This window comes from Oculina patagonica, chromosome 8 (assembly GCF_052425735.1).
Source record: "Oculina patagonica isolate OP01 chromosome 8, crgOcupat, whole genome shotgun sequence".
In the NCBI taxonomy this organism is placed as follows: domain Eukaryota; kingdom Metazoa; phylum Cnidaria; class Anthozoa; order Scleractinia; family Oculinidae; genus Oculina; species Oculina patagonica.
This window is the reverse complement of record NC_135765.1, coordinates 9,323,222-9,348,425: the sequence shown is the minus strand read 5'-3', so window position 1 is coordinate 9,348,425 and position 25,204 is coordinate 9,323,222. Positions and strand designations below refer to the sequence as shown.

Sequence of the window (25,204 nt, the reverse complement as noted above, 5' to 3'; positions counted from 1 at the left end):
CTGGCGCAGCAAGGTCGCTCGCGATATGTGCGTGCCGCTCGCGCATACACACATATAAGACACCGCTTTTGGTCGCAAATAGCTACAAGGAGCGAGGCGAGCCCGGGCGAGCCGAGCGAGTTGTTGCTATTTGCGCCAAAAGCGGTGTCTTATATGTGTGTCGCTTGTTGTAAAAACATTTCATATACCAAAACAAAAAAATAACCATTGATTTCATAGCCTGGGTGCAGCCGTCTCGTTTTTCCGCTTGAGGAAATATTGGAGACAGACAGGTCATACAATCTTCGGTATTTGCAACGCCGTCGCGAGCTATTGGTTGAGCCGTCACCATGATAATCACGTGACAGGTCACGCAATGTTTGACAAAAAAGCAAAAATATAGCCATCTGAAAGCTTTAGGTGGCTTACTACAGCTCCTACTACAGTTTTGAGGGGGTAAATGAGCGCAACCTTTTTGCTCTTTTTGTAAGATGATTTTCATATTATTTTCTCTTACATCGTACAATCATATATGCGTCTTTTGAACAATAAGCATGCTAAAAACGCTAAAACGATGACCGTGCGCTTAAGAGGGGTATGGGCACTAGTAATTTTAATGGTGTTTTTCTCATTATCTATGCGTATGACCACCTCAAAATTTTAGAAATTAGAAATAAACTTTGATGAAACATTCATCCAAATTAAAATAAAATCTCTTAGACAGATTTCGAGCTACCGGTATTTTCAAAATAGTATTTTCAAAAATTTTCCCACTTTTACGACAAATCCCTCTTACAAATATATATTTTGTTGCATAGATATTCCATCGGGCCCAATGTCTAATCTCTGAAACTTGGAGCTGGGGGCATTCATGTACATTTAACGAAAAACGCCATTGAAAGTACTAGTGTCCAGTCTCCTCTTAAGCTTTTTGGCTGTTTACTAGCATTTTTATTGTTCACATGTGGAATATGATGATTTTACATCGCAACAAACAACAATAAGGGAAAGATAAAACCTTTCTGAACATTTTAAAAAGGAGTTAAAAGTTGGGCTCATTTACCCACCCAAAGCTGTAGTAAGCCACCTTAAAATTGTTTAACATTTTCGTCGAACAGATTAGAGGACCTCTTGCACAAACGTTCAGTCCTGTTGACATAAGAGTAGACCGTTGAAGCTCGTGGGCCTGGTTAGGGGAGGGGGGGAGACTGACTTGAAGTGTCTACCCCTTTTATAGCACTAGTCTGCAGTATTGGAGTGGCCGAGTGGTTTAAGGCACTGGCGTGACAATTTTCTGTTACAGTCAGTCGGCCAGCCTGCAAGTCAGTCAGTCAGTCAGTCAGTCAGTCAGTCGGTCAGTCGGTCAGTCGGTCAGTCGGTCAGTCAGTCAGTCAGTCAGTCAGTCAGTCAGTCAGTCAGTCAGTTAGCCAGCCAGCCAGCCAGCCAGTCAGTCGGTCAGTCAGTCAGTCAGTCAGTCGGCCAGCCAGCCAGCCAGCCAGTCAGACAGCCAGCCAGTCAGTCATTCAGTCAGTCATTCGGTCAGTCATTCGATCAGTCCGTCCGTCCGTCTGTCCGTCTGTCATTCAGTCAGTCATTCAGTCAGTCAGTCAGTCAGCCAGCCGGTCAGTCAGTCAGTCAGTCAGTCAGTCGGCCAGCCAGCCGGCAGGCCAGCGAGCAAATCAGTCAATCAGTCATTCAGTCAGTGGATCAGTCAGTCCGTCTGCCTGTCCGTCAGTCAGTCAGTCAGTCAGTCAGTCAGTCAGTCAGTCAGTCTACCAACCAGTCAACATTCAAAACATTCGTGCAGAGGGATTTTATTTAATCTGCTGAACAACCACCAATATTTAGTGCTAAATAGTCAAAACTAAACAATTGCATTAGTGACTAATAGCATCTAATTGTTGAAACTATTTCACGATCTAGGTAAAAACCGCTCGTATATTAGACTTGACACAAATGTTGAACAAAAGCTTTTGAGGAAAGAATCTTTCAACTACATTTACTTCCACCTTTTAAACCGTTTTGACTTATTTATATGTGTCAAAGATTACCTTTTTTTCCCCTAAAGCGGCATTATTTTTGGACAACAGTCGGATTTCTTAGCTATCGGCCTGATTTCCCTCCATCGAGGGTCACGTCATTGACACTTGACCGGCAGAAGATCTGATCAAAACTAAGCACAAACACTATTCTATAATGTCTTTGTTTAGGTACAATGTGGTCGTAAGGGTGGTAATAAGACGCGATTCCCTAATAGTAAGTGAGCTGGGCTTTGAATCAAGCTTAACTAGTGACTGACATCCAGGAGGAGTGGCCATAGGCCTGGCCCAAAAAGCTCAAAAAGGCTTTTCGTTTTTTACCGTGCTTATCCGAGGATCCATCTTCACGTTCTCAATAATAACATGACACGAGCATGGGACAAAGAAAAAATCTGAGTCCCCGACGGGAATCGAACCCATGGCCTCCCAGATGCCGGTTGGGCGCTCTAACCAACTGAGCTACGAGAGACTCGTTGTTGAGCTGGGCCATTTACTAGGTTGATATGTGACACGCGTCCTGCATACTGCTAGGATCAGCAATGTCGAAATCATCAAATGTGTAGTAAATATAAATAACAAAGATGGTAAATTTCAAGCTCGGTGATAAATAGTGAAGAAATTATTCAGTTGGTTAGAGTGCCCAACCGGTATCTGGGAGGCCATGGGTTTGATTCTCGTCGGGGACTCAGATTTTTTCTTTGTCCTATGCTCGTGTCATGTTGGATAATTTCTTCACTATTTATCAGCGAGCTTGAAATTTACCACCTTTATTATTTAATTCACTATCTTCTCCAAGCTTGTTTAGCCCAGTTAAATGCTCCGAAAGGTGAACGATGCTTGGCGTATTATTTCTCACTGTGGCTTCACGAGTTTGAAAAACTTTGCCGACAACTTTGATGTGGACTATGAACTTTGATCACGCGTAGACTGTCCACAGCCTCTTGATTTTTCAACGCAAAAAAGCAAACGAAGCGAGCGCGAAGCGCGAGCGCGCGTGGGGAGGGGGGTGCGCTGGCGTCCAGTTCTCTCGCCGTGCTCACCGCGCGCTCATCGATCGAAAAACACGAAAAAATAGAGGGCTGTGGACAGTCTAGATCACGCGCGCGCGTCACACCACCGCGTGACGTCATCTATGCGTCTGTACTCTAACAGATCATAAGGAAGAACCAATCCAAATGCGCGTAGAATTCAGGTTATTGTATAACAGTAAATAGATATGAAATGAATATACATTTTATGAAATTCATATCTTTGTACTGCGGATATACATTTAAGCAAATGAAAGATCATCGCAGTAACTGTACTCAACTTAAGCAGTTGAGAAAAGCAAGCCTGAAACAAATTCAGGCTTGAATGGGAATCGAACCCATGACCTCTGCGATACTAGTGCAGCGCTCTAACCAGCTGAGCTATCAAGCCAACTGGGAGCTGGTCACTTGTTAGTTCGTAATATACCCGTGGATGGTTAAGATATGAAATGAATATATGAAATTTATATATTTGTACTGCAAGTATACATTTTAAGCAAAATAATGAAAGATCATCACAGTAATGTACCCAACTTAAGCAGTTGAGAAAAGCAAGCCTGAAAAAAATTCAGACTTGAACGCGAATCGAACCCATGACCTCTGCGATACTAGTGCAGCGCTCTAACCAACTGAGCTATCAAGCCAACTGGGAGCTGGTCACTTGTGAGTTCGTAATATACCCGTGGATGGTTAAGATATGAAATTAATATATGAAATTCATATATTTGTACTGCGGATATACATTTTAAGCAAATGAAAGATCATCGCAGTAATGTACTCAACTTAAGCAGTTGAGAAAAGCAAGCCTGAAACAAATTCAGGCTTGAACGGAAATCGAACCCATGACCTCTGCGATACTAGTGCAGGCAGCTGAGCTATCAAGCCAACTGGGAGCTGGTCACTTGTGAGTTCGTAATATACCCGTGGATGAAAAAGATATGAAATGAATATATGAAATTCATATATTTGTACTGCGGATATACATTTTAAGCAAATGAAAGATCATCGCAGTAATGTACATTACTGCGATGATCTTTCATTTGCTTAAAAAGTAAATAGATAGCTGAGGTGTTTCGCGCTGGTACCTAAACTCTTATTTTCAAGTAACATTCTCGGCCGTTCGGCAGAAATCGATTAATCCATCTTCAGAATATCAGTTCTCGTTGTTCTTAAAAACTAAAATTCCGTCTGCCCTTATCCCGAAGTAATGACGTTTGGGCTAGGGTAATCTGTAGAATTTCGTGATTGCACACCAAAAAAAGTAATAAAACATTGGTTGCGTTTCTATAAATTGGACGGTTTTTTATGTCCAGCAAAGGAATTATTGAATCTGATATTCTTCAGATAACTTGCGTCGAGCTATCGGTTTTTCCGAAATTGACTCGACGAGCCTCAGCCTGAATAACCTCACCTCCTTTGCCGTCCAGCTGGGTTTCTTCTCTGACATTTTAAGCGTTTCTTTCACCCGGTGCTTCATCTCGTGTGATGTCTGAAGTCCTTCAAGCGAAACACCAAGGGCCTTCATTATCAGGACCATGTCCATAATATTGGCGATGGCGCTGATGTATCTCACCTCAGTCATGTTCCTAAAGGGTAACTTAAACACATATAATTTAAACTGAATGTTTCAAAGAATAAACCAGGGCGATGAACAGGTGTCACAGTTGGAATTTCGTTCGTTGTTACTGCATTTCATGTAAGCAAACTATTGCTTTTATAGCCTGCGTGCAAGCAGTCACATATTTCCGCGTGAGAAAATTGGCTGGACAACCTTCACGCAAGCTACTCCTTTCAGGGTCACACTACCTTTAAAAAATGCAAGTTTTGTAACGGGAGCCATGGACACCATCGCTTTGGTAACTATGTGACAAATCACGCAATGTTTGAAAGAAAGCAAAAAGCCATTTGGAAGCTTAACATTTTGAACAACTCGAAAATCTCTTGCACCAAATTCAGTTCTATTGACATTTATTTTAGCATTACACGATTTTTAGGTAGTCCCGCAGTATTGTGTTGGACATTAACATACGTGCGCATTAAAAGATGGCGGCTCTATTTTTTATGGCTGGAGCTCGCCAGAAAGGTTAGTCGTCAATTTTACATAAATGAATCAAAGTAAGGTGATCTATCATTTTTCCTTTGTTGTGAATTGAGCAATATCTTTCTTTAGACTAATTCAGAGTGTTGAGTACGAATCGGAGGAGAAAATAATCACAGGAGGTGATTTTAACTGCCCACTTAATCCAGCCTGCGACAAAAGAGGAGGTTCTCTTAACCAAAGAAAATCGGTGGTAGCATGCATTGATTGTTTACAAAATGAACTTGATTTAGTGGATATATGGAGAATTAAAAACCCGGATAAAAAAAGTTTTACGTGGAGTCAAAAATCCCCCAGAGTTTTTTGTCGTCTGGATTATTGGCTAATTTCGAATAATTTAAACGATCTTGTAAAATCAACTGATATAGTCGCTGCCATAAGAACAGATCATGACGCAATTGCCTTAGAATTTGAAGAGATAGATAAAGAGCTTAAAGGCCCTGGTTTTTGGAAGATGAACTGTTCCTTTCTTACAGATAAAGAATATGTAGATAGTGTTACGAAAATGATTCCAATTTGGACGGCAGAAGGACAAACAGAACTTTCAGACGACCGTAGCGCTTGGGATTGGATTAAATATAACATTAGAGCGCATACTATATTGCATTCGAAAAAGAGAGCGAAAGAAAGGGTCGAGAAAGAAAGAAATCTTCAAAATGAACTCGACAAGGCAAAGAAAACATTAGATAAAACGTTAAGCGATTCCAACACTTTTCACTATCACGCAGCTCGGGAAAAACTAGAAGCATTCTATGAAGAGAAAACAAAAGGAATAATTATACGTGCACGTGCCCGATGGCACGAACATGGTGAAAAAAGTACAAAATATTTCTTGAACTTAGAGAAAAGAAATCATGTCAAGAAATGTATACGAAAATTATACATTAATGGTGTAATTAACACAGATCCGACTTACATTTTAAGGGAACAGGAACGTTTTTATTGTGATTTATATAAAAGTGGCAATAACGATCCAGACATTGCCCTAAAAAGGTCCACCTTTTTAGGTGATTTAAATATACCAAAACTTTCCGAGGAACAGAAAAGAGAGTGTGAGGGTAAAATCTCGCTAGAAGAATGTCCTTGTCTCCTTGATAGCTTTCGCGATAACAAAACACCAGGAAACGATGGCATTCCTATTGAATTCTATAAAAAATTCTGGCCTCTAATTGGCGACAGTTTTATAAGATGTGCAAATGAGTGTTTTGAAAAAGGTGAGTTGTCCTGCTCCCAAAAACAAGCGGTGATCACTCTTATCGAGAAGAAAGGAAAAGATCGCTCACTCCTTGAAAATTGGCGCCCAATTTCCCTAGTTAATGTTGATACGAAAATTATGTCAAAAGTAATAGCTTCAAGAATTAAAAATGTTTTACCCGAGATTATTCATCACAACCAGACAGGATACGTCAAGGATCGCTTTATAGGCGAAACTATTCGATCTATTTACGATGTAATGGACTACACTGTCGAAGAAAACATCCCAGGCCTCATGATTTTTATTGATTTCAAAAAAGCTTTTGACAGTGTAGAGTGGGATTTTCTTTTGAAATGCCTAGAAGCTTTTAATTTTGGCCCAGACTTCATTCGCTGGGTCAAAACGTTTTATAAAAACATACAAAGCTGCACCATTAATAATGGTACTGCTTCACGATATTTTACGCTCGAGCGAGGTGTCTGGCAGGGAGATCCACTCTCCCCTTACCTTTTTATATTAGTCGTTGAAACTCTGGCAATCGCTATGCGTCAAAACAAAAGTATTAAAGGAATAATGATCGAGAACGAGGAAACTAAGCTTTTACAATATGCAGATGATACAACTGCAGTGCTCTCAGACATAAATTCAGCAGAAACATTGTTTGAGTTATTGGATAGTTTTAAAGCGATTTCGGGACTTGAGATAAACTGTACAAAAACCGAAGGCATGTGGATTGGATCATCTAAGGAAAACAAAACGAAACCCTTCGGAATCAAATGGCCGAATGAACCGATTAAGGCCCTTGGAGTGTATTTCACTTATGATCTGAAACTGCTTAAAGAAAAGAATTTCATTGAAAGATTGGACAGCATCAAAAAGCTTATCAACATTTGGTCCTCAAGAGGCCTATCAATTTACGGAAAGGTGACAATTATAAAATCATTTCTAATCCCAAAATTTGTTTACACATGCTCGCTTTTGCCCACACCTAACGAATTGGTTAAACAATTGAATCAATTGCTATTTAAATTCCTGTGGAAAGGAACAGACAAAGTAACACGCTTGTCAGCAATAAATGAATATGGGAAAGGTGGCCTAAAAATGATCGACCTAGAGAGCATGGTTAAATCTTTAAGATTAGCATGGCTAAAACGAATATTTAATGGCAATGATGGAACATGGAAGCAGTACTTAAAACACCAATTAAAATCCATTGGGGGTCTTTTCTTTTTTAATTGTAACTACGATGTTAACGATTATACAATCTCTTCCCAGTTTTATCGTGAACTGTTATTGTGGTGGTCGCAATTCCGCGAAAATTTTGCTACCGAAAGGAACTGGCAAAACATCATTTGGAATAACAAAGAAATACGAATAGACAACAAGCCTGTTTATTACAAAAATTATGTTGAATCTGGAATCATCTGTATAAAGGATCTGCTATTCAATTTAAACAATATTGACTCCTTTGACCGCGTTTCATATAAAATAAGTAAAACTAATTTTTTACAATGGGCAGGCCTTCGCCACTCTATACCCAACCTTTCAAAAGGTAGATATGCATGCCCGCCACTTACATCTCCTTCATTTTTCATTGACCACAACATCTTCGACGTGAAGAAAAAGAAATCAAAAGATTATTATTCGCTTCTTGTTATGAACAAAGCACAGCCTCCTAATATTGTTCATAAATGGAAAAGCGATTTCAATATTTCGGATGATCAACTACGAGAATTTTTCACATTACCTCATTCCGTTGTACTCGAATCATATGTAAAGGCCTTTCAGTACAAAGTACTTAACAATATTCTTTACACGAACACGAAATTACACAAAATTGGTTACAGAACAAATGATTTATGTACTTTCTGTGAGGCGGAACCAGAAACTTTGTATCACTTTTTTTACCAGTGCTCCCGCGTTAGGCAGTTTTGGAATGATTTTGAATCTTACTGGTACCTCTTATCAAATCAAGCAGTTCGTCTTACTTTGCAAAACGTTTTGTTTGGAATAATATCAAAACAATGCCCTTCACTTGATTTACTAAATTATTTTATTATTATTGGAAAATTGTTTTTGTGGGACTGCAGAAGAAACCAAACATATCCTAAAATTCAAGGTTATCAGAACAAAATACTTACTAAATATGAAACTGAAAAGAAAATTAATAAGAAAAGATATTTCGAAAAGAAGTGGATATATTCTCCCAGATAATAAGTAAGGAATTATAGTGCTAGATTCGCTTTTTTTTTTTTTTTTTTTTTTTTTTCGTATGTTTGTTGCTTATTTCTTTTTGTTGCGTGTATTAATTTCGATTATTAAAAGTCCAAACTATTGATGTAAACTTGCTATATGGAAATTATTATCATCTGTTACTTAATTGTAAATTTAACACTTGTTACTTTTTTTATTCCAATCACCTATGTAATGCTAAGTGTGTAAATATCAATAAAGGAAAACATTTAAAAAAAAAAAAAAAAAAAAAAAAAAAAAACACGAAACAATCGTTGGAAATAAAACGTGGATTAAGCAAGCAATCAAATATAACCAGCCATCACGGTACTGTTGCTCTTAAACAAACATGGGAAACTCAATTTTCATTTTAAACTTTAAGTTCCAATGAGATAAATTCTGGTACAAGTTTTGTTTAAAAGCAATAAATGGTAATGGTAGCAATGGTAATGAAACTTGTGTCATGTATATTGGGAACAAGGGACGGTTTTAAAAGCAAGTCTTTCAATGAAGACAGCAAGGACTGACTGACTTCAATCAGTCAGTCAGTGCTGTCTTCACATCCGTACGTCCCTTTGCAAGTAAGTTACTCGAGCAATTGGTCAGTTAGTTTGTCAGCCGATGAGTCAGTTAGTCACCTGTCAGTCATCAGCCAGTTAGTCATCAGTCAACCAACCACAATTCGTGTAGTGTGATTTTATTTAAACCATGAAATAACCTCTAACAATAATTAAAACTAAACGAATCAATGGGATACATTGAATACCATTTTTTTCACTATTTCGCGGTCGCCGTGAAACCACTCTAATAGAAGAAATGATTCTTATGTTGGCAAAAGTTTGTGAGGAGCGCTTCTTGCAACTGCCTTAACTTCTGTCTTTTAAACCATTTTGACTTATTTATATATGTTAAAGATCACCCGTTTTGCACCTAAAGTAGCATTAGGTTTTGACAAACGTCAGATTACTTCTCACTGCTTTACAGCTATCGGTATTATCGTCCTCCATCGAGGGTTACGTCATTGACACTCGGTAGAGCACGTGACCAGGACTAAATACAAACACTATTCTATGGATATATGTCCTTTTTATGTTAAAATAGTCCTCTTGTCATTAATTAGGTAAAATTAGTCCTATGCATGGGTGGCAAAAAAACACGGTTGCTCGATAGTTAGCGAGTTAGATTTTGAATATAGCTTGACCTGTGATTGACATCCAGGAGGAAAAGCCATAAGCCTGGTCCAACAGGCTCCCAAAAGGCCTTCTTTTTTTTAACGTGTTTGTCTGAGGACACTTATAATAATAATAATAATAATAATAATAATAATAATAATTACAAATTTGTTGTGCGCAAATTCCATACATAAATGTTCAAATGCGCATTACAAAAAAAAAAAAAAAAAAAAATGAACGTTACACGCTAAAAGTTAAAATTACAGCTTAAAAACTAAAATTCTTAAAACTAAGTTATAGGTTAAAAATTACAAGCGTTAAAGTACAATTTATACCTAACTAAAATCTAAAATTCTAAGAAATTACAATTCTATTCGGATTTTAATAAAAACGCTTTAGAAAACAAATATGTTTTAAGTTTGCCTTTAAAATCGGTAACAGTGTTCACAGATCTGATCGCTAAAGGAAGAGCGTTCCAAAGTTTTGGGGCAGCATATGTAAAGGAGCGATCACCCAGTGTTGCCTTGGATAACGGCTTCGGATAACTAAGGAGAAGGCTGTCATTAGAGCTTCTAAGGTCATACCGTGAAGTTGATTTGATACTAATTAATGAATTAATGAACTTATTCAAATTCAAACTAAAAATAATTTTGGACTTATACATGGTAATCTTCATTTATCCACGATAAAAATTCGACAGCAAAAAGAATTTAAAAAAAAAATACAAGATACAAAATTGCACATAATGGTAAAATATTATAAAAATAAAAAAAAGGCTACTTTCCACGCATGCCGTGCCTAAAGTGCTTGTTTTATCAAGCCTTGAAATTACCCAAGGAACTCTGCTTGTCTTACGTTGTAGGAAATACTGTTCTTTATAACACTGTGCCACTGAAACAAAAGCTACTGCGCGGTAATGAAACATCGAGTTTGTTGTCAGAGTCCCTAATGTTGTTTGCGATTTCAAGTTTAGAAAGAACATAGCTAGTCTAGAGCCAGCCCGTGTAGTGGCCTGTAAACAATCGTGGCTTGAATTTGCTGTTGACGAGCTAGATCTTTCCATTATGGAATATCTAATAAAACACCAGCAAGAGCATGCGCGTCATAATTTGAAAAGGTCAAAACACGTGGTCAGTAGTAATAACACATAAGCTTTGAAGTAAGATGATTATTTCTAATTGTAGATCTAGAGTCTTAAATTTTGAAAATTTCTATGAGAAATTCAAGTAAACATTGACATTCTGATATTCACTTACTCAAACGAATAAGACATTTTTTTAGTTGAAATACACAGTCAATCAATGTCGTAGTAGGTTAATAAGTTCAAATGCACGCCAATTACAAAGAGTTCAAACTGCTTCCTGGTACAGCTTGGTTAATTCATTGTGACACATTTCAGCAGTTGGTCGCTTGTCTGCGTCTCCATCCCAGCACCATTGCATCAAATGTTGCCAGCCATCTGGAGGCTTCCTCATGCTCTCGACATGGGACGGTCTTAAACCACCAGCCACTTCCTGTAACAACATATTCAAATCTCGTCCAACGTCCAAAAAAGCCCTCTTACCATACCACATCTCCCACATCATGATACCAAAGCTGTATATATCCGCCTCGTTATCGTACACACTGGATCTGATCACTTCCGGTGCAAGGTAAGCTGGTGTGCCGGCCAAGGTACCGGTGATCATGTTTGCTTGTTTAGTTACACCAACATCAGCGATCTTGACGACACCATCGTGTGTTATCTGTAACATAATATATACCAAGATTTAAAAAAATTCAAACTACCATTCTTGTGTAATTAGAAAACACAGGAACGCACGTTGGCATTGAAAGTCTTGATCTTCTTCATCTTTAAATAAAACAATTTGAAATACAAGGCTAGTATGACGGACATAAAATTAAATATTTAAAGGCTAATATTTTAAATGATCGGGACCCGCTCCCAGGAGTTGGGAACGATAGAAACTCGAGATAAACACATCATGCGTACGTAATTAAAAATACTTCCCATACCCGACCAGTTTTCTTTTTCAAACGACAATCGACTCCCATGACGAATTAAATTGGATGTGTGTTAATGTTTAGTATCTTTCATTCACAAGCTAACCGACACCCAAGGAGAGTGTAAAGTTCCAAGTCTTTAATCTAGCTATATCCTGATACTCAGACGGTTCAAAGTAGCTTGCAATTATTATTGTGTTGTTTATTCTTTCTTATGTAATGTGTGATGCTGATTAAGTCGGGTTCACAGTCTGACACCTACACAAACGCATTGGAAAGCATTTAAAGGAAGCACATGGCGATGAGAACCTCCTAAAAGAACTCACTAAAGACCAATTTCTCGTCCTGAAGACATGCCGATGAAAATTCGACTGTCTGATTTACGGGGTGTTTTTCCTAAAGAAATTAAACTGCGACCAAGTTTGAATACACAGGCGGACTCCATACGTGCTTAACCCTTTGTTTGAAACCGGAATTTTTTTTGACAACTCTTTTTTTAATTAATTTCTACTTTCATTTTTTTAGTATTTATACTTTTTATCTTGCAACTTTATTAACTTGATAAGAACTTTAAGCCAACGTCGAAACGTCGCCGTATTTTTAAAATTTTTAAACAGAATTTGTGGTGCTTTGACCGAATATTATATCGCAAATTTTTATTTACAAATGTTTTAAAATCTTACAAAATACGATCATCATCATCATCATCATCATCACCATCATCATCATTATTATAATTATTACATGAAGCTTTCTTACCAAAACGTTTTCCAACTTGAGGTCCCTGTGAACGAACCCCTGTTTGTGTACAAATTCCAGAGCACCAGCGATGTCTCTCGCCCATCCGATTGTATTTCTGTCGGTTGGTGCTGTCGAGGACGGCATTCCAGGTATATTCTCACGATTCTGGAAAATGTGTCTTCTTAAGTCCTCCTTGCATAGTTCCATCACCAGTATTGCTTTCATCTGATCTCCTTCATTCAGCAGTGCTGCACCATAGAACTTTACAATCGAGGGACAATTCAACTTCCTGCGAAACGGAGAAAGTAGTAGAAAACGAAGTCTGTAAAACGCAAAGAGCATAGTAGAACAATTTTCATTGATTGCAAAAATAATTCTATTCTATACTATTCTTTTATTTAAGAACAACTTTTATTTAAGAACTTGTTTACAAAACCGCTTTGTGTACTATACAGCCTCATTAAAAGCTCATTCTACAGATTTATCTTTATTGCTAAAGGAGGCTCACAACAGTTTTCCGTTCATTTTCTCTTTTTGTGCTTATAACTTACAAACGAGTCCGGCGACCACAATCTTTTATTATTGAATAATGAACAGCATAAGCACTTAAAGAGAAAATTAAGGGTAATTTAAACAGGTTATACCGTTGCTAGGGTAACCCTATAACGTCATGAAAATAATAACATCTTGTTCAGCAATGATGGTAAAGTAAAATCTGTGTCCGAACCAAGTGGCCCATACAGCCGGAGTTTATCCCGGTTTCCGTAGCATTAAGCGACTAGGAGTATTGCTACCCGCCTATCCCCCTCCCCCCTCCCCCCAGTGGATGGGATGCTAGTCCATCGCAGGGTTACTTACCAGTAGTAAATTCGCCGGTACCCATTTATACACCTGGGTGGAGAGAGGCACTGTGAGAGTATAGTGTCTTGCCCAAGAACACAACACAGCGCCCCGGCAAGGGCTCAAACCCGGGCCGTTCGACTCGGAGTCGAGCGCGTTAACACAATGATGGGCATCCGTTTAATACAATTTTTGTAGTGGTAACTGGTTAATGTTTGAACTCGCCCATCAAAACTTGTGGGCTGGAAAGTATTGAAAACTGTCCTGAGCCTCCTTTAGCCTATAACTGTAATTTAACTGTAAGGCAAACAAGCTTTTTCGTTTCGCGGAATAAAGTGACAATCTTTACCTTAATGTTTCAGTTTCAGCGAGAAAAACACTTGCGTCAAATTCGTTTTGCCAGACTTTCAAAGCCACGGGTTGTTCTTCTTCTTGCTGTTTTAACTTCCCTCGATAGACAGAACCAAACGAACCTGTTCCAAGGAGTGAGGATCTATCGTCGTCCCATTCCAAATCGCTGCAGCTGATGTCCATGGTGCGTACTTCTTTGATGCAGAACAAGGCCATGCGTTCCCTCAGCTCCAAACTCCTCTGGGACAAAGGTTTATACAAACGTTCTATTTCTTTCGGTGCTCTTCTCTCATCTCTCAGCAGTTGAAATAGCATTTTGTCGGCACCGATGAGCTCAGGGATGCGAGTTACAACTTGCTTTAGACATACGTGATACTCTTTCAGTTGCTCCACTACGAACGTCCGCAGATTCTGTTCTTTAGCCACTTCAGCCAGGTATTCCTTAGAAGCTCTCGCCATGAATGTGCACTTGTCTTTTTTGAACTCGTTTGTTTTGCGCCAATCTTCTAGCTTTTGATCGACTTCAGTGCCAAGCCAAACAGCGCGGTGTATAGCTATGATAGCCAAGAAAAAGGTGTAGTAGATGACGGTTATGAACACTCGATCGGTTAAACTTACAGCATCCTTTGCTAAAAAGGAGCTCTCCAGAACTCGAAGCTGGCCCTCAACAATATTAAAACGTTGTTGAAAGTACTGGATCATAGAAGTGCGAACATCAGCGAAGACGTGGTGTTCGTCTTCCCACGCCGTGATAACTTCCTTTAGTCGCTTTATGAGCGCTGTTTGGATGTAATTTGTGAACATCAACTCCCGTCTGTCATCACTGTTTGGAACATCCTCTAACGTCCACGAAGTAAATTGATCCACAACGTCAGAAGACTTGAGGTACTTGGACAGTGAATGAACAGCGTTGTTTGTTTCGTTGTCCAAGTACTCCTGCAGCTCCTTGCTTACGGAACTCTCCTGTTTTTCAATCTTTTCGAGGCGTTCAGTGATAAGTGCCATCCTCTCAACTTTTGAACGATCTTGAGAATGATGAATGAACGCTTTGGTATAGAAAGCCATACGCGAAAGGAGATAATCAAGCCACCTGAAAACAAAAACATGTGTAATATATTTTCTCGTCTCAATAGCTACCGCGGAAAGTCCCCGCGCTGACTTTGAAAGCTTATAACCTTTTCAATATTCGACCAAACGCTGCCAAACTTCGCGAGTTTTTCTAAACTTTATCTGGGAGTAATTTGGTATGGAAGTTGTTGCGTCAGGAACTTGACTTCTCCATGGCAACGACATTTTGACAGGCTTGTTTTTCCAATTTTGTAATTTTCGTGTTTCTATTAATGAAAAATAACTTAAATGCAATTATTTTAACCTTTTTACGGAATTTAAGCACAGTTTCATTGGTTTTGAGTACCTTGCAGTCATTTTGGGCGGTTTTCTGACGTTTTGGAAAAATTTCGAAATCTAAGGTGGCGGATCCAAGATAGCGGCTATTTTGACATGATGATGTAATTACCACGTTATATGACGTCACCATCCCATGTGACATATACCAAAAGATAGATTTTCGGAGATACTACATATCCTCTAAGTTTCGTTGTGATTGCTTTAATATTCTGGAAGTTACGGAGGGGAATCCCCCCGGTCTGAATGTAGTGGAATTATGGGATACAAACATTGTCACGTGACACAAGAGCACATGGAGCGAGTGTCGAGCGAACCTAGAACTTCCTTTATCGAGTCTTGTCAGTCTTGTCAGCATTTTCTTTGTTTACAGATTACAGTTTACAGTTACAAAGTTGTGTTAGTTCATTCCGCCGTGGTCAATCTTTATTCCCCCGCAAATCCGTCTACAAGTGGTGGAGAACCCGAATTCCGTCGGACTCATCATGCCAGCTACAATTGAAGAACTGCAAGGCATCGTGGCTGGCCTTGTCAGCGTTGTAAAAGACTTAACAACAAACGTTACTCAAGTCACCCACACAGTCGGCAACATGACCGAAGCCGTTCCAGCACCAGTTCATCACGAAAATACACATCCAGCTTCCTTCGTTTCGTCGAGATAGTGAGGTACAAGACGATATCTCGGAATTTCTCGAGCGGTTCAATCAACAAACCTCACATCTTCCCGCGGGAAGACGTTTCTCCATTCTTGAACAACAGTGTGTTGGCGACTCGCCGAGATCTGTGTTGTCAATAGCTAAAACTACAGAGGGCTACGCAGATAAAGCGGTAGAAGACCAACTTAATATTTGCATCGAAAGATTACGTGAAGAATTCGGCGAATCGAAAGAAGACAAGTGCCGCCGATTAGCAGCCGAGTTGAGCTCCATTCAACAAGAGCATGGCGAATCAGTGGAACAGTTTGCGTTCAAATACAAGAAACTACTACATCAATTGGAGAAACTTGGCGAAAAGATTGCGAAAGATTGTCCTACCTTTGTTATTTCACAGTATATTTCTAAAGTCAAGCCTAGTATTGCTCAGCAGCTCGTTGTGAAAGCATCAGAATTTGAAACACTCGATAAGGCAGTCGAAGCGGCTCGTCGTGTTAACGTTGAGTTGTCATTTCAAACTTCGCCCACCGCCTCGAAACCAAATCAGTCGCTCGATGAATGGAAAGTTGCACCATTGACTGCGCTTGTTTCCTCGACCTCCATGAAATCTCAAGATCAGCACTCCCAACGACAGGAGAGGGCTTGTTACACTTGTGGAGAAATTAATCATCTGTCAAGGTACTGTCCAAAATACCGCAAAGACACTTCAAAACAACCGGAGATATGTAAAAATTACAATCGACTTCCCAGATCTAATTGCGAAGAAGACGGCAACAAATGCTCTTATGGCCGACAACACAAGTGCCAACGCTGTAACAAGTGGGGCTGTAAAGCTATCAAACACTCTGAAAATCGCCCATCAAGCACATCTCGCAGCACTGTTTCACCTGCAGATGAGGTAAATTCCCTTAGGCAGCAACTGGTAGTCTTGTCTTCTCGTCTGGAAAAATACGAAGCTCAGTGTACGGAGAAACCCTCGACTTCTATTCCTGCAGGATCTGAAAACCAAACCTCACCCTCAGCTTCACGACCACCACCTCAAGCTTCATTCGATCAGCCATCGACATCTACTCCATTATTTGGATTACCTGCTGTTACCATCCCTGCACACTCAGCAAAGCCAGAAACTCAGTTATGTAAGCGTAATACTCTGTGTACCTCTGTTACCTCTGCAGGTGAACCACTGCCCTTGCCATTCTTGAATCCTTTATGTCTCCTCAGGGAGAATAGGGCCTTTGATCAGTTTCCTCCAATCTACCCTGTCTTCCGCAAAATTGACCGCCTCTGCCCAGGGTACAGTAGAGGGTAAGAGGTGGAAGATGGGTTTTGCCACCTGGGCAGAGGCCCTTGCCATTGGATAGTACTAATTGTTTTTCTGTATCTCTTGTGAGCAAAGTACATGCTGATCTTGTTGCATCCAAACGACCTGACCTCAAGTATTGTCGCCTTGAGGAACCCATTTCTGTTACCTCTGCGGATTCAAAGTCTGATCTTAAAGCAGTTGCCACTATGCAAATCCCCGTCACATGGGAAAGTAAAACAGAAACTGTCTTTACTATGCTCGTAGTTCCTGGTCTCGTATGGCCAATGCTCTTTGGAGAGAACCACCTTCATGCGACGCAAGCATTGGTTGATCATTATGCTCCGTCCATCACCTTTCGCCATCCAAGTATGCAGTTTCGGGTCCAGTGCTCTCTTGACAGTCCACTTCAAGGCTTCGCAAACATCTCTGTGCCCAATAGCTCCTCATCATGTAACAATGTGGATCAACAGCGCAAAAGCCTCATTTCAGTATTACATGCCTTCTTAACAAGCATTCACAATCCCTTCACTATGGACTTAATTTTGTTACAGTCTGTGTCACCCTTTCTGCAGCTTTAATTGGATACCAAGTGATGCGTCAACCGCTTTGGATGGAGGGTAAAGACATTCAACCAGGTGTCAAGGTTCTCAGTGGTCCCTTTGATCTCAGCCAAATCTCAAGTCATGTGATACCTGAAACAGCACGCCCCAGCAGTGATCCATGCTACAATGCTCAGCTCATAGACCTTGCTGAAACACCTCATTCAGTTCTAACAGAAGAACCTCCTGACATGCACATCACATACTGCACAGCACTGGCAGTGGAATCTAAGTTGAAGAAGACAAGTATCTTTGAAAATGTCACTCTAGGAGATGTTAGAGACATGACAAAGGATGATGATGCTGTTCTTGAAGAAGCAGCTGACACTACTGCAAAACAACTTGCAGATGGATGGCTTACTTGGACAAATACTCAGCAGCCACCTGCTTCATTGCAAACTCCAAAGGAAACTGAACATAAACACTGCGACTTAGACTTTTGTGCTCCAAAGCAATGGCAACTTTCAGTCCAAGTGAAAGAAATGGAAGATTCTGGTCTCAACTCATCCATATTGTCTCCTTTCTGTGATGCTCTACCAGAATTTGACTGTCAAGGTCCTAAGTTTCCTCCTGCAGAGGAGCTGACCTGTGGCCCTTACTCATCCGCCTACAGTGATGCTTTATTTCATGCCTTGGATTTAGATGGCCTAGAGTATTCTGATGTTGATGAAGATATCATGAAGAGATTTAAGGACCTTATCGGTCAGTATCCTACTGCATTTGTCCTCCCTGGTAGTCCACGTAGAGCTGTTAAGGAGTTTGAGCACAGAATTGACACAGCTGATGCCCCTCCCATCTACCGTCACCCGTACAAGAAAAGCCCAGAGGAACTCAGAGCAATCAAGACAGAAATCGAGCGGATGCTTAAGCTCAAGATAATACAACCAAGTCATTCAGAATGGGGTTCCCCATGCATCCTGGTCCGCAAACCTCCAGAAATGGGTAAACTGCAACCTCCAAGATTTGTGGTGGACTATCGCCGCCTCAACAGTGTGACACAAGGAGATGGTTACCCTATCCCCTCTATCTCAGCGTTCTTGATGTTGTTAGCCAAGGAAAAGTTTTGGCGAACTGTGACTTGGCCAGTGGTTACTGACAAATTCCTATCCGGCAATCGGATCAAGACAAAACTGCATTTTGTACACACCTGGGACTGTATGAGTTTCTCAGGTTCCCCTTCGGATTGAAAACAGCGCCAAAAACATTTCAGCGGATTTTAAACACTGTATTTGCAGATTACTTGCACAAGTGGCTTATTGTTTACGTGGATGACATAATTCAGTGGGCAATGTCAGATGAGAAAGCCCTTGAACATTATTCATTATTGTTTCAGAGACTGGTTAAAGTCGGTATGTAACTAAAACCTGGGACATCGGATCACACAAGAAGGTCGAACACCAATGAGCAAAGGAGTAGAAGCAATCTTATCTATGCCCACACCAACTAACACTTCTGCAGTCAAGCGTTTTCTGGGACTTTGTGGATATTTCAGAGACTTTATTTCATGCATGTCTACCCGAACACAAGCCTTGCGATCTCTTCTCAAGAATGGTGTGTCATTTCAGTGGACCGAAGAAACCGCAAGAGAGTTTCAAGACTTGAAGCAAGCAATCACTGGCTCAGATGTTATGTTGTTCCATCCTGATTGGAATGCTCAGTTTGAATTACATGTGGATGCTAGCAAGCTAGAATGTGGAACAATGTTGGCTCAAGAGAAGGATGGCGTACTTCGCCCTGTGAGATTTGCATCCCGAGAATTTACACCAGCTGAATCACGTTGGACAACGGTGCACCAGGAACTCTTTGTTGTGAAATGGGGACTTGAACAGTTTCGCTCTTACATACTAGGCCGAAGAGTTAAAGTTGTAACCGATCATGCGAATCTTAAATGGTTGACTGCCATGGCACAACAACAGGCAAAAGTTGCAAGATGGTGCACGACCATGGCTGAGTTTGACTTTTTCATCGAACACAGAAAAGGGGAAAAAAATGTTGTTCCTGATGTCCTCAGCCGTCACCCTGTAAAAGAGAACATTCCTGAAAACAATGTTGTTATACCTCCAGAGAACATTGTTATCACATTTATGATCATCACAACCTCAGTTGATGTTCCATACCACACCCCTGAACTTGTTCATGGAACATTTAACAATACCATGACTTGTTTACACAATGCATGTCTTATACCTCAAGCTGATTGCCTCGACCCAGTCTGTCTGGCTATTGCCCCAAAGGGAACCACATGTGCAAAGGAAACTCAAAGCAAAACTTCTATTACAAGCCAGACCAAGACTCCCAAAGTTGGTACATCTCAACAAAGTCCATCTTCAGACTGCAACTTTCAAGACTTTGAAAATTAGGAATCTTTAAACCGGAATCGATCAAAGTTTGCTAAGAGACAGCAACAGGATAACTGTTAAATCTGCTAATCAAGTTTCACAGCTCAAATCAAGATCTTTCTGCATTTAAGATCATTCCTAAGGAACACTTGCAATGGGTTAAACAAATGACAAAGCGCTCAGCTGCTATTGACGGTTTATTAATGTATCGAGATGAATTTATGGAGGACCCAAATCACTATCGTATTATGGTTCCCAATGACATTTAACTTCAACGGCATCTCTTACATGTATATCATGATTCACCTGTGGGAATGCATCGTGGAAGCGAAGCTACTTATGGATCTCTTTCTTATGAATATTATTGGCGAAATATAACTAAGCATGTGAGGAACTGGATCAGGCGTTGCCCTGCCTGTTTCAAATTTAAGTCTACTGATCCCAAACATGGACCAATGCAAATTCGCATATACGACCGTCCCTTCAGAACCATTGGTAAAGACTATGTTGGACAATTGCCTTCTACCCCGCGCCAGCTGGTCACAAATGGATTCTGACTGCTGTTTGTCCCTACTCTAATTTCTTGCGGGCAATTCCGGTCCCAGATAAACAAGCAACTACTGCAGCACGAGCTCTGTTTAATGATGTTTTCCTGCAATAAAGGATTTCAAGCAGTCTTACAAAGCGATCAAGGAGGAGAATGGCTTAATGCGGTATTACGCCAGCTAACAAAACTTCTCTCAATTGAACACATTGTTACAACAGGTTTCCCGTCCACGCCTAAATGGAAGTACAGAACGTGTTCACAGATGGTTGAATGCATCCATTCTTCTTGGTATTTGGCTGCAGCGCACCATCACCTGAAGTCATTTCCCTTGACTTCCATGAATAAAACCTCTCAAGAAGCACCTATGCAGAGCAGCTTGTGTCTAGTATGCGTGAAGCACAAAAAAACAGTTCAACAGCAGCAAAGCAGTTTTAAAAGAACTCAAAGAGAACATTATGATAAATCATCCAGGGAACTTAACATTGCAGAAGGTAAGCAAGTTTATGTAAGAAGACCACCTCCGAGTTCACAACCAAAAGGATTAGCCACACGGTTCATTCGTCGATTTGATGGCCCTTACACTGTTATAGGACATGTTCATGGTCGTCAGGATCTATTGCGACTTCGACACAAATTCACTCAGGATGAGATTAAGACAGTAAACATTGAAAAGATTATTGTTGTGCCAGTTGAACTTTCAGAAGAAGTAGATTATGATCTCAGAAATTATGAAGACACACAATCTAACACAGAGACAGTTACCCCTCCTGAATTACCCACTAGAAAGAGTGCAGCGACTGATCCTGATTTGGCAAAGTTAGCATTTGCTTTTGGACATTATCTGAACAGTCTACCAGGTGCAAAGGCATATGCATCAGAAGCCTGCAAAGTGGTGTACCAGCAGATTCCAGATGCACAGGAAATTTTCAAACGTTGCGGAAAACTCAAAGGACTGATTTCAAAGTGCCCTTATCTATCCATGTCTGGAGGCTCACATGGAGGAACTTACTTGTAAAAACTTGACAAAGATATGTTTGCAACTTTAGTTTCGGAAAACTAAAATCCCTTTTTAGAAGGGGTGGACTCATGTGGATTATAGACTGTTAAGATTTTCTTGTTAACTTTGTATCACATTTATTCATCATGTACATTGTAAGCTTTTTTCGTAAGTTACTCCCTTTAAGAAGGGGTGGACTGTAGTGGAATTATGGGATACAAACAGTCACGTGACACAAGAGCACATGGAGCGAGTGTCGAGCGAACCTAGAACTTCCTTTATCGAGTCTTGTCAGTCTTGTCAGCATTGTCCTTGTTTACAGTTTACAGTTACAAAGTTGTGTTAGTTCATTCCGCCGTGGTCAATCTTTATTCCCCCGCGAATCCGTCTACATGAAAAGATCCAAAAAAGCCCGGTCTGAATAGGGTTAAGGGCAGGCCGATTGTTTCCACACAGAACTGGATATCGCTGTTAACGGCAACAAAATGGTTTATTTCGCGACGTTGACCTTTTTAAAATTACACACCTCTTTTATAAATGATCGTAGGATTAACATTAAACAACGTAAGTCATATTTAGAAGTTAACATACCTTTCTATTAAAATAAAATTATTACATTTTATCAGAAAATTCCAGGTAAATCTTACAAGTCACGGTTAGGCGACTACGATTCTAGGGACGACTAGCAGATCCTTTTTTCAAGATGGCGGAAGGAGTAATGGCAGCGTTGAAAGGGAATGCTTTCGGGCGCTTTTAAACCCCACAAACTTCTCTTTTATAATGAATAAAGTTTTTCTAAAGTTGTAAGGTCGTTGGCCCAAATTCTGAAAACGAGCTGCTCTGCTTTTCATGGAATAAAACACGGCAAGCCAGTAATTCGCTGCATGATCATGTTGTAATTTCTAAACTCGTGCAGAGAGAATTTTATTTACACACAAACGATAACACATCAAAATTGCAGGCCAGATTTATAATAACGTTTTAGGGATCCCATCCTTGGAGACTCAGGGGCAGTTAGTGGGGGCGGGGGAAAGTCTATACGGGCAAAACAAAAATCAGCCAAGAAAAGTTATTGACTTACTTCGCCGATTTTTTTATCGCCTGTGTAGACCTGTATAGACTTTCCACCCGCCCGCACTAACTGCCCCTGGGTCTTCGAGGATGTAGGAATCCATACCTCACTCGCAATAAATACAGTAGTGATACTTGTTATTTTTCCACTCTTCGAATATTCGCATGTTTTTCAATGAAAAGCTGTCAAAGATAGCGACATTTCTAAAAAGTTAAAATTAGCAGCTGAGCCTAGCGCACAAAAAAGCTACAGTGAATGAACAACACTTAGTGATGATTGAGCCATACGGGATATTTCTTTTTGTAGATTTAGCCGCACTCTACCGTCTTGAAACCTCAGATAAACATTATCTTGGTCTTCGTTGTGACGAATACGTCTGGCATCAGCTAGCTAAAAGGTGATAAATTCCCCTTAGAGGATATTCACATAAATCTAGACGTATGTTGAGTGCAACAAAATGGAGAAAATAGCGCTTGTCAACTTTTCTACACACGATCTGCCAGTCGTCTCTCACTTCTCTGCCCTCTTCCCATTATTCTCTGTGACTGCTTTGTTTTTGTTTGTTTGTTGTTGTTGTTTTTTCTCATAAGAGTCAACTGGGGACGTGTCAACCCCAACGGCCCATCGTCGTATTTAGATCTTTTAATTAATAAAGGTGGCTGGCAACAGTGTCTTGCATTTTTGGCTCTAGTACTTTGATTGGTAATTACTGCCGCTCGTTATCAGTTGATGTTACAATACTAAAGAAATAAAAAACGCGCCCGAGTGCTAGTGCATTGTTGAGTTATATAAGCACGCGGGAATTTTTAAGAACACGAGAGAAGTGCATAGTGCTTATATAACGCAACAATGCAAGAGGAGCAAGTTTTTTATTTCTTTTATGAAATGTAAACGGCCACACTCCAATAACGACATTTAAACGAGAAAACAATTTCGAATTTTAATTAATCAGCATCAGTTTTCTCCTTACATGTACGTACTGTCTTTGTATTGGCTTAAATGCTGAATGAAAAGCAAAACGGTTCCTTTTGTGGTAAGAAACAAACGTTTTTAAACGTCAAAAACGATTCTGAAGAAGTTATTGAAGCTAAAAGAATCTTGAGAAACCTGAAGCAGTTCCCTGATTCACTGATTTTTGCGTTCAGGCGGATAAAAATTAATTTGAACCGAACCGACGATGGAAGAATTAAACATGCCGCCAAGCATTTCGCTGTGAATCGCCGTGGTGGACGATCGGCTGTGTGTTTCGACCACTGTGCCTGGCACTGCTGTTTGGAGCTCACCAACAGGATTATCACTCCGTGAAGACTTCTGGTTGCCGTCTTGTAAAGCACTGGACAAAACATCACTGCATTATCTAAGCTGGGTAGACGACGGGCGGGAATTGTAATGCTGGAGACTGTTCGGGTTTCTGTGGCCCGAAATGTGGCAGATGTGGCGATCCGACAAACCGGCTTCTGACCACAAGGTTATCGCTGTCGCCCGAACACAGTGATTTTTGTAAACTTTGGAAAGCTTGGCCGCTGTACTTATTTCTTTCATCATGTTTCCGAGGGGTTGACACCAAACGGACGGTTTTCATACCAGACGTCGTGTGTGATTGCGGATTCCTTCCAGTCGCGTCGAGGTTGCTGAAAAAGAGCTTCGCATTTCGGATTTAGCTTGGATATATACAAGCTCAGCGCTCGATAGTCGTCGGTCTCACTCTCTGTTTCGTACATACGAGCCGTCTTCTCGAAGCTGGAATGGTCTTGAAGTCCACCAGGGTGGTTTTTGCTGGTCTCGTCGTGGGTCATAGTGACATAGCGCCTGCCTTGCTCATCCACTGCAAATTCAAAACTCGTCGGCTTCAAACTTCTCTTTCCATCTCGACCTCTCCTACACCAGTACAGGACAACATGAAACCACACGTTTCTCAGCAAAGACCATGGATTTGTAAGGCGCAAAACAGGACCAGCTTTCAATTCTTCAAGTAATTCGTAGTTTACTTCTGACACCATGCGATGGCTTTGAGCTGTTAAAGTAACTAAACAGAGGCGAAATGGCGAACACAACTGATTTCTTTACTCCATCAAAATGGCGGGCAAAACGCTACACGATTCGCAATGCATCACGGTACCAGATAATAAGTGTTATCGGAAGTCTGTACACCGCTGGCAACCGGAAATACATAAGACACTAACTAAATATCATCACATCCCTCTCCTCCTAGTGAGAAAGAGAAACACTGTCCATAGCGTCTAACGTTAACAACGGTTAACATGATGATTGAACAACGCTATAACACAGTTCTTGTTCTTGAGCCAATAGTGCTCTACAGGCAATAGATTAAATGTCTAGTTTCTCGGGGGCTTTCTCGCTCCGGGTTACATAACTGCTTGGCTCTGTCAAGACTTGATTTCCAGGGGTGTCTTGGATGCCAACAGCTGCACTGCTGGGAGCACGAGACACGATGTGTCCACCCAGCTCTGGGCTGATTTCTTGGTTACTTTGTGGGACCTCCCGTATGTGGGTTCTATTGCGCCTTAGCTCTACTCCAGCTGGGGTTGTTACCATGTACGAGCGTGGTACTGTTGTGAGCCTTTCGTTTACTTCGGCTGGCTTCCATTTC

At 40.5% G+C, this 25,204-nt stretch overlaps 1 protein-coding gene, 1 non-coding gene and 2 pseudogenes across 5 annotated transcripts in view; 1 reads left to right on the top strand and 3 right to left on the bottom strand.

The window, feature by feature from the left end:
* Positions 1-25,204, top strand: part of LOC144662526 (uncharacterized) — a 379,417-nt pseudogene that overhangs the window by 96,345 nt on the left and 257,868 nt on the right. The window lies entirely within an intron of this gene.
* LOC144662537 (uncharacterized) overlaps positions 1-25,204 on the bottom strand; it is a 241,253-nt pseudogene that overhangs the window by 149,877 nt on the left and 66,172 nt on the right. The gene's annotated exons all lie outside the window — the stretch shown is intronic.
* On the bottom strand, positions 3,364-3,437 carry Trnat-agu (transfer RNA threonine (anticodon AGU)). The gene has a single exon. It is a non-coding gene; the product is annotated as a tRNA-Thr (tRNA).
* LOC144662542 (uncharacterized) overlaps positions 10,439-25,204 on the bottom strand; it is a 44,896-nt gene continuing 30,130 nt past the window's right edge. For both annotated transcript variants that reach the window (XM_078523372.1, XM_078523371.1), the window contains exons 6-8: positions 13,678-14,769; positions 12,507-12,777; positions 10,439-11,488 (exon numbers count right to left, since the gene is read on the bottom strand). In XM_078523372.1, the coding sequence (XP_078379498.1) occupies positions 11,093-11,488; positions 12,507-12,777; positions 13,678-14,769 (1,759 nt within the window). In that variant the 3' untranslated portion in view covers positions 10,439-11,092. The remainder of the gene's footprint in view (positions 11,489-12,506; positions 12,778-13,677; positions 14,770-25,204) is intronic.